The sequence below is a fragment of the Chiloscyllium plagiosum genome, chromosome 6 (assembly GCF_004010195.1).
Source record: "Chiloscyllium plagiosum isolate BGI_BamShark_2017 chromosome 6, ASM401019v2, whole genome shotgun sequence".
Lineage (NCBI taxonomy): Eukaryota > Metazoa > Chordata > Chondrichthyes > Orectolobiformes > Hemiscylliidae > Chiloscyllium > Chiloscyllium plagiosum.
In genome coordinates, this window is record NC_057715.1 from 14,075,332 (window position 1) to 14,085,288 (window position 9,957).

The 9,957-nt window shown below is 42.4% G+C and overlaps 1 protein-coding gene across 1 annotated transcript in view; it reads left to right on the forward strand.

The window, feature by feature from the left end:
* Nucleotides 1-6,469, forward strand: part of LOC122550473 (collagen alpha-1(IV) chain-like) — a 233,746-nt gene extending 227,277 nt beyond the window's left edge. Inside the window, exons 50-52 of the mRNA XM_043691239.1 lie at nucleotides 3,410-3,524; nucleotides 5,539-5,711; nucleotides 6,299-6,469. Coding sequence (XP_043547174.1) covers nucleotides 3,410-3,524; nucleotides 5,539-5,711; nucleotides 6,299-6,380 — 370 coding nt within the window. The 3' untranslated portion in view covers nucleotides 6,381-6,469. The remainder of the gene's footprint in view (nucleotides 1-3,409; nucleotides 3,525-5,538; nucleotides 5,712-6,298) is intronic.
* Nucleotides 6,470-9,957: the final 3,488 nt, after the last annotated feature.

Sequence of the window (9,957 nt, forward strand, 5' to 3'; positions counted from 1 at the left end):
TCACTATCCCAATGACGTCCTCACTATCCCAATGGCTATCTCACTATCCTAATGACTAACTCAATATCCCCATGACTATCTCACTATCCCCATGGCTATCGCACTATCCCAATGACTATCTCACTATCCCATGGCTATCTCACTATCCCAATGACTATTTCAATATCCCAATGGCTATCTCACTAACCCAATGAGTGCATCACTATTCCCATGGCAATCTCACTATCCTAATGGCTATCTCACAATCCCAATGGCTATCTCACTATCCCAATGACTATCTCACGATCCCTATGGCTACCTCTCCATCCCAATGACTATCTCAGCATCCCAATGATTATCTCATATCCCCATGGCTATCTCACTATCCCAATGTCTATCTCACTACTCCCATGGCTATCTCACTATCCGAATGGCTATCTCACTATCCCCATGACTATCTCACTATTCCAATGACTATCTCACTATCCCTATGGCTATCTCACTATCCCCAAGGCTAAATCATTAACCCAATGAGTGCATCACTATCCCCATGGCTATCTCACTATCCCAATGACTAACTCAATATCCCCATGACTATCTCACTATCCCAATGACTATCTCACTATCTCCATGGCTATATCACTATCCCTATGGCTCTCTCACTATCACTATGACTATATCACTATACCCATGCCTATCTCACTATCCCCATGGCTATCTCAGTTTCCCAATGGCAATCTCACTATCCCCATGGCTATCTCAATATCCCAATGACTATCTCACTATCCCAATGACTATCTCACTATCCCAATGACTATCTCACTATCCACATGGCTATCTCACTATCCCAATAACTATCTCACTATCCCTATAGCTATCTCACTATCCCAATGGCAATCTCACTATCCCAATGGCTATCTCACTATTCCCATGACTATCCCACTATCCCCATGGCTATCTCACTATCCCAGTGACTATCTCAATATCCCCATGGCTATCTCACTATCTCAAAGACTATCTCACTATCCCTATGGCTATCTCACTACCCCCATGGCTATCTCACTATCCCAATGTCTATCTCACTATCCCCATGGCTATCTCACTGTCCTAATGACTATCACCCTATCCCCATGACTATCTCACTATCCCAATGGCTATCTCACTTTCCCCATGGCTATCTCTCTATCTCAATGACTATCTCAGTGTCCCAATGACTATCTCACTATCCCCATGGCTATTCCGCTATCCCCATGGTTATCTCTCTATCCCCATGACTATCTCAGTGTCCCAATGACTATCTCACTATCCCAATGACTATCTCACTATCCCCACAGCTATCTAACTACCCCTATGGCTAAATCACTAACCCCATGGCTATCTCACTATGCCCATAGCTATCTCACTATCCCAATGACTATCTCATTGTCCCCATGGGTATCTCGCAATCCCAATGACTATCTCACTATCCCCATGGCTATCTCGCATTCCCAATGAATATCTCACTATCCCGATGCTTATCTCACTATCCTAATGACTTTGTCACTATCCCAAAGACTATCTCACTATCCCCATGGCTGTCTCACTGTCCCAACGACTATCTCACTAACCAAAAGGCTATCTCACTATCACATTGACTATCTCGCTATCCCAATGACTATCTCACTATCGCCATGGCTTTCCCACTATCCCCGTGACTATCTCAATATCCCCATGACTATCTCACTATCCCAATCATTATCTCACTATCCCCATGGTGATCTCACTATCCCAATGACTATCTCACTATCCCCATGCTTATCTCACTATCCTAATGACTTTGTCACTATCCCAATGACTATCTCACTATCCCCATGGCTGTCTCACTATCGCCATGGCTTTCCCACTATCCCAATGACTATCTCAGTATCGCCATGGCTTTCCCACTATCCCCCTGACTATCTCACTGTCCCCATGACTATCTGACTATCCCAATGGCTATCTCACTATCCCCATGGCTATCTCGCCATCCCAATGACTATCTCACTATCCCCATGGCTATCTCACTAACCCAATGACTATCTCATTATCCTAATGGCTATCTCACTAACACCATGACTATCTCACTATCCCAGTGACTATCTCACTTTCCACATGGCTATCTCACTATTCCAATGACTATCTCACCCTCCCCATGGCTATCTAACTATCCCTACGGCTAAATCACTATCCCCATGGCTATCTCACTATCCTGTTAGCTATCTCACTATCCCAATGACTCTCTCACTGTCGCCATGACTATCTCACTATCCCAATGACTATCTCACTATCCCCATGGCTATCTCATTATCCCCATTGATATCTCGCTATCCCAATCACGATCTCACTATCCCCATGGCTATCGCACTATCCCAGTGACTATCTCACTTTCCACATGGCTATCTCACTATCCCTATGGCTATCTCACTATCCCTATGGCTATCTCACTATCCCCATGGCTATCTCACTATCCCAATGTCTATCTCACTATCCCCATGACTATCTCACTATCCCAATGACTATCTCACTATCCCCATGGCTATCTCATTTTCCCCATTGATATCTCGCTATCCCAATCACTATCTCACTATCCCCATGGCTATCGCACTATCCCCATGGCTATCGCACTATCCCCATGGCTATCGCACTATCCCCATGGCTATCTCGCTTTCCCCATGGCTATCCCGCTACTCCAATGACTGTCTCACTATCCTTCATGTCTATCTCACTATCCCAATGACTATCTCACTATCCGAATGACTATCTCACTATTCCCATGGCGATCTCACTATTCCAATGACTACCTCATTATCCCCATTGATATCTCGCTATCCCAATTAGTATCTCACTATCCCCATGGCTATCTCACTATCCCAATGACTATCTCACTATCACCATGGCTATGACACTATCCCAATGACTATCTCACTATCCCTATGGCTATCTCACTGTCCCCATGACTGTCTCACTTTCCAATGACTATCTCACTAACCCATGCTTATCTCACTATCCTAATGACTTTCTCACTATCCCAATGTCTCACTATCCCCGTGACTATCTCACTATCCCCATGGCTATCTCACTATCCCAATGATTATCTTACTAACCCAAAAGCTATCTCCCCCAATGAGTGCATCACTATCCCCATAGCTGTCTCACTATCCCAGACCTGCAGTGGGAGTTTCCCAGCACTCGCTGCAGACTGGAGGGGGTATATATTCACATGATATTTTCTTTCACACATTTGGAAGGTAATTGCAGAGTTCCCTTGGAGTTATGTTTAAGTGAGTTACTGTGTGTGACTAGTTACTGTGCTACTTGGAATTGAAAGCTGAATGACACTTTTTAAGTTATTAGATTAATTAGTTGATCTTCATGGGTGGAATAACATAATAAATTGCTAACTTCTCTTCAGATGCTCTGTTTGTGAAGCTCCAGCAATGGTGATTGCTGTCCACAGCCAGACAATTCAAATCCCACTCTGCCCCAATGGTTGGACATCCCTCTGGATCGGCTACTCCTTCATGATGGTAAGCATCAGACACATTTGGACAGAACTGTTGCTTTGGGCATAATCAGGAGACTGTATAGAAAATGTGTTTGTAATTACACTTGGCTTTAAGGTTCTGCTAAAATTAATTTGCATAATCGCAAGGATAAAATTCACCTTCAGTGCAATGAGAATCAGATTGTATTATAATCATTTGGTTTTCTCTCTCTGTTTAATAACTTTCCTTGATATATTAAAGAATGCAAACTGCAGGGTTTATTAATGGAGTTATCATCAAAACGTCACACGTTTAATCAGTGTGGCCTGTGAGTAACCTTATTTAATATCACTGAAAATAACTTTAAAACTAATTGCACTGAACCAAGTACATTTTCCTTGGTATATACTCATCGGTTTAATACTGAATTAAATATTTTTTGATGTGAAGAAACTTGTAATCTACCGATCAGTAGCAGTGTACTTGTAAGATAATGATGATAATTTGATGAATTCCTAAACAGAATCTCACGGTGTTGACCTCAGAATATGACCAGATTGTGGATGGAGCCTCATTCAAGTGAATTGAACTTTTGAACCAGAACAATAATGATCGCAGTAAAGAGGAACATCACTGGTCTTAGAGTCATAGAGGTGTACAGCACAGAAACAGATCCTTCGGTCCAACACGTCCATACCGACCAGAAATCCTAAATTGATCTAGTCCCATTTGCCAGCATTTGGTCCATATCCCTTTAAACCCTTCCTATCTATATATCCATCCAGATACGTTTTAAATGCTGTAATTGTACCAGCCTCCATCACTTCCTCTGGCAGCTCATTCTATACACTCACCAACCTATATGTGAAAACGTTGCCCCTTAGGTCTCTTTTATATCTTTCCCCTCTCACTCTAAACCTATGTCCTCCAGTTCTGGACTCCCCCACCCCAGGGAAAAGACTTTGTCTATTTATCCTATCCATGCCCCTCATGATTTTACAAACCTCTATAAGGTCACCCCTCAGCTTCCATTCCACAAAGAAAACAGCCCCAGCCTATTCAGCCTTTCCCTACAGCTCAACGCCTCCAACCTTGGCAACATCCTTGTAAAGCTTTTCTGAACCTTTTCAAGTTTCACAGCCTCTTTCCTACAGCAGGAAAACCAGAATTGCATGCAGTATTCCAAAATTGGCCTAAGAATGTCCTGTACAGCTGCAACATCCCAACTCCGATGCTCAATGCTCTGAGTAATAAAGGCAAGTGTACCAAGCACTTTCTTCACTCCCCTGTCTACCTTGGGAGTGATCAACTTGAGAGAGAGCCAGCCTGGATTTTTGTACACAAGCTCTGGGATTTGATCCCAGTACCAACTGACTCTGTGGTGCAGGTGCTAACCACTAAGCCCCATCCGACAGCATTGTGAGCACTGCAGTGGGTTCATGCCTATCTTCCATGGGATCACAAAATCCCTAATGTACAGAAAGAGGCCCGTGCAGGGTTTTTACCATGGCTATCCCGCCTAACCTGCACATCTCTGGATTGTGGGAGGAAATCCACGCAGGTATGGGGAGAATGTGCAAACTCCACACAGACAGTCGCCCGAGGCTGGGATTTAACCCAGGTCCCTGGCGCTGTGAGGCAGCAGTGCTGACCTCTGGGCCACCTGAGTCTTGCTCCTGACTGGAAACTGACTATTTCCTCCCGTAAATGTAGGACTTGAGAACAGTTGTTGCAGACAATTCCTGTTCATCCAGTGATTATAGAACACGAAGGTGTAAATAACGAGGGGGTGAGATAACAACAGAGAAAATAAAGGAGGCAAGGACCAGGATATGCTTGTGTACAGGTGCCCTCCATTCCTGATGAATGGCTTTTGCCTGAACGTCGATTTTCCTGCTCCTCGGATGATGCCTGACCTGCTGTGCTTTTCCAGCACCACTCTAATCTTGACTCTAATCTCCAGCATCTGCAGTACCCACTTCCGCCCTCCATTTGCATAGAGTGATTGGTTTGGTTGACAGAAGTGTTTTACTCAGTCTTTCCTCTTCACATGCAGCACACCAGTTCGGGAGCTGAGGGGTCAGGACAGGCTTTGTCATCACCTGGTTCATGCCTGGAGTCCTTCCGCTCAGCTCCCTTCATCGAGTGTCATGGCCGAGGCACCTGCAATTACTACGCAAACTCTTACAGCTTCTGGCTCGCGACTGTTGAGAGCACAGAGATGTTCAGGTTAGTGAGGGGAAGCCCGTTTCCACCGGCTGTGATGAACGGGATTGCTTATAATGTGCACGGACAGTCTGATGTGATTTGCTGCTTCTAGTAGAAAGGCTGTTCAGAGTAAGCATTGGACACCATTCCCCACTCTTGCCATCTTCTTAACCAATTCACTTGATCCAACAGAGATCAATTCTCTGAAGAGTGTCAGTGTTTTATCAATCTTTAGTAATAAATCATCGCTGGTATTTAAATCTTATTCCAGTTCACACCAGGATTAAAGGGCAATCACCCTTCATAATAAAAAATGAAAGTCCTGTGTTTCAGAATGTTACAGCTAAGTGTTGTCACTGCAGTAAGAAGGAAATACAGGTGTCAGTTTACACGTAGCAATCTGCAATGAGAGAACCAAGCTCTGAGAGTGCAGCCCTCCATCAGTAAGGTACTTTAGGAAATAAGGTGCTCCTCTCTCTGATGGCTGCGAGCTCCTGACTGATCAGGAAGCAGTGAGCCGATGACTGATCCCACAGGGCAGGATTTGAATGGGACACACCAGCCTCTGGTTAGAGCCGCTTCCTGACTTTGTTTCTGTTTTCTTCCAGCAAACCGGAATCGGAGACACTCAAGGCGGGAGAGCTGCGCACTCGCATTAGCCGCTGCCAAGTCTGCATGAAGAAGACGTAATGCAATCTGAGACTGCCAAGTTGGTCAGCTGTCTCGCAATCCTCTAATGAACTATGGTGCTATTTCTATAATAAAGCAATATGACAATATCCTGTGTACCTCACTCATCTATTGTGACAAACGAAAAACAAAGTACATAGCAATAGCAATGGAGATACAAAAGAAAATGCTTTCCCTGCAATACCCAGGTGCCCTACTGCTCTAAGAAAAACCATATAAGCTTTCTACTATTGACATACTAAATGGCACTTTGTTTATTAAAGCAATGCACTGAATATTAACAGAAATAAAAATACTTACAGTACAATGAAAAGATGGGAGAGAGTTAAGAGGCTGCAAACAGCATTGAAGAGTTTGCAAATGATGACAGCAGTGTATGAGTGAGGCTAAAGCTTCACAAAGCAGCTCTCTTGGCCCAGACACCCACTGAGAGGTTTGTATGCTTTATGTGCGGCGCATTGATTGAAATGACTGTCCAGGACATCAGGCTGGGTGAGTGGGAGCAGTGAAGGTGGGAGAGGGAGAGTGACACTTCCTCAGGTTCTGATCTGTGCTCCTGTCCCGCAGAGCTCCTGCTCTCCAGGTGTCCCAGCCATTCTGCAGGGATGTGGGTATCGCTGGCAGTCCCAACTGAGTGACTTGCCAAGCCATTTCAAAGGACAGTGAAAGAGGGAACCTGGCGTAACACAAATGCCACACTAGGTAAGGATGGCATGTTTCCACTCTGAAAAACATGAGTGAACCAGATGAGTTTTACAATCATCCAGCCCTTTCATAACAACCTTATCTCAAATTGGATTTTTAATAGCTCCACTGTGTGATTTGAACTCACTTCTCTGGATCATTGCTACAGGCCTCTGGATTATTAGTCCAGTAATATAACCACTATGCCACCATTCCCAGTACATCAGAGACTGATTAACTCTCTCCCATCTATTTAATATATACTAAATAGTTTCTATTTAAGGTTTTGTTTGTTTCCTGACTGTGGGTATGAGATTGAATCAAGGAGCTGTAAAGGCAACAAAATCTTCTGTGACATAAAGACATTGTGGTATTTACTGTTGTATAAACAAGGGGCTATCTGGAAGTGGGTCAGTGTTTATATAACAAGGGCTGATATTACATTTGGGAATATTCACGTCCGAGTATTCCTGATAGGCACACCCAGCAAATCAAGCTTCCCATTATTGGTAGCAAGACTTTGTAAAATCATCCCTAATATTTAGTATATATTATTGGAAAATCTTCATAAAGGTGCTATGGAATATACACTGTCATTAAACTATTCAACAGTCATCCTCTTGTAGTCATTATGTCCAATTAGTATCACTGCTCTCGTAGTTGCTAAATGCCATTAATCTGCAACACTTTATACTACCTTTCTTAGGAATGTGTACTCATATGTGCATGGGCTCCACGACTTCAAGTTGCTGTAAACAAGTCTTCACCACCAGTGTCTTGTTTGAGCTCAATAACCACAAGTCCTGGTGTCCTTTCATCCTCTGTTACATAGCTGCTGATTTCAGGTGTAACTAAGCATTCCTGGTAAATCACCTTCCCTGCAATATGGGATTATAGAGCAGGAATGGGGAATCTCATGGGCTTTGATAGATCTTTAAAGTGTATGTGTGTGTGTGTATCTGAATGTGAGGTGTGTGGGAGTTGGAGGGACCTCAACATAGTCTGGATCCTACAACTCACATTTACCCAGGGGCAGGATTAGTACAAACTCAAGCTTTCAGCCATGATGATGTTATTGGCTATGTCAATCACTCTGAAAAGTACCGAGAATCACTGATTCTTTTGCTAATAGATTATTGATGATCAAAGTAATAATCCTATCAGAATGTTTCTTGTGTGTTTGTGTGAGTGTGTGTAAAACTGTGGGTCATGGAACACATAATTTTCCAATTGTGCAAAACTTAAAGCCATTTGAAAAGCCAAAGCCTTTGTTCATTTAAATTCTATAGCAATCTTTCGAACAGCTTAGCTGACGAAATGCAACTAGAAATACTGTTCAAATGGTCAACTATTCCTGCTTTTCAGCTGCTGTTCATTGCTTTTGTCAACATACAGCCCATACATTATTTAGCATGGACACTGTAAATGGTTTGAATTAATGTCATTTCAGTTAGACAGCTGAGCTCTCCTCTGTGTAAAAGTACCAGAGATGGGGAGGGGAGGAGGAAACACAGAAAGCAAAGTAGACTGTTATCTGAAAAGTGGTGACACAGCATTAAGGGGTGATGTTCAATGTTTTATGTTCCAAATGAGGAGCATCACCCATTGAAGTCCACATTGAATGTTCCCAATTTCCATCCAATTGGAACAGGAATAGTCAAATTGTAACAACGTAACAAGTTGCATTTATACATGCATCTAACATACTAAAACATCCCAAAGCACTTTCAAGGAGGATTTATCAGACTTTGACACCAAGCCACAGAAAGGACACTCAAAAACTCAGTCAAAGAGATAGCTTTCAAGGAGCATCTTACAGGAGCAGAGAGAGGCAGAGAGTGTTCGGGAGGGAACTTCATAGCTCAGGACCCAACCAGGAGAAAGTCAATGCCATGAGTTTTTGATTAGAGAATCTTGATATCAATGTTCCCTTTCATTGATGCTCTGTCTTCCCTGATTGGAATCAGTCCGTTATTATCAGGGTTTTGTAAATTATATCTTGTACACTTGAATAACTTGATTCACTGCTTACCTAAGAGGCCTTTATTCTTCGGTTTTGTATTTTTTAATACAGATTGTATTAAAGTTTAGTAAACTGGTTCAGTAATGGAATGTGGATCATCTGGCTGTTACGTACTGCACTTGCTTGATGCCAAAACATGTCGGTACTCAATCAGTCCATGTACGACACACATCTCTGGAAGTTCAGCGTTTACATGGAAGATTGACACTCTTTGTTTTGTGATACAGTTAACTAAACCAATTCTATTTCTCCGGACCTATTTTGTACATTATAAGACATGAAGATTAAAATTAATAAGTTTGTGTTTTAAATCAAAATGTTTTGATCTGCTTTATTTTCAATGGTAATATAGAAAGATTTGTAAAACACTAAGATGCCATTTGACTTAACATGTCTGTGCTGGCCACAAGAAAAGTTATCCAATTTAATCCCATTTTCTCAAATCTGTAGTCTCACACTTTACAAAAATGATTGTAGGCATTTTCAGTTCACTTTTTTCCAAATCACTCCTCAGCTTAGTACAAATTGTCTTTATCTATTTTAAAACGTTTACTCATGGTAACTTTTTCCATTACTACTGTGAATTTAACGGAATTATGGTCACTGCTATTAAAGTGTTCCCTAGCTGATAACTCCGCCTCCTGCTCCACTCTCTAAAACCCAATCTAAACTATTTCCTTCTCATCTTCTCTTGAGATATTGGCCGATAACATTATCTGGAATGCATTTGAGGAATTTTACACCACCGATGCACTCTGATTTTATCTTTTAAGATGGTTGAAATCCTTACTATTAATGCCATCTTTGGTTTCTGTGGTTTCCATTTCTATCTCAGGCAACCGAATCGACACGGACATTTACTATAAACCG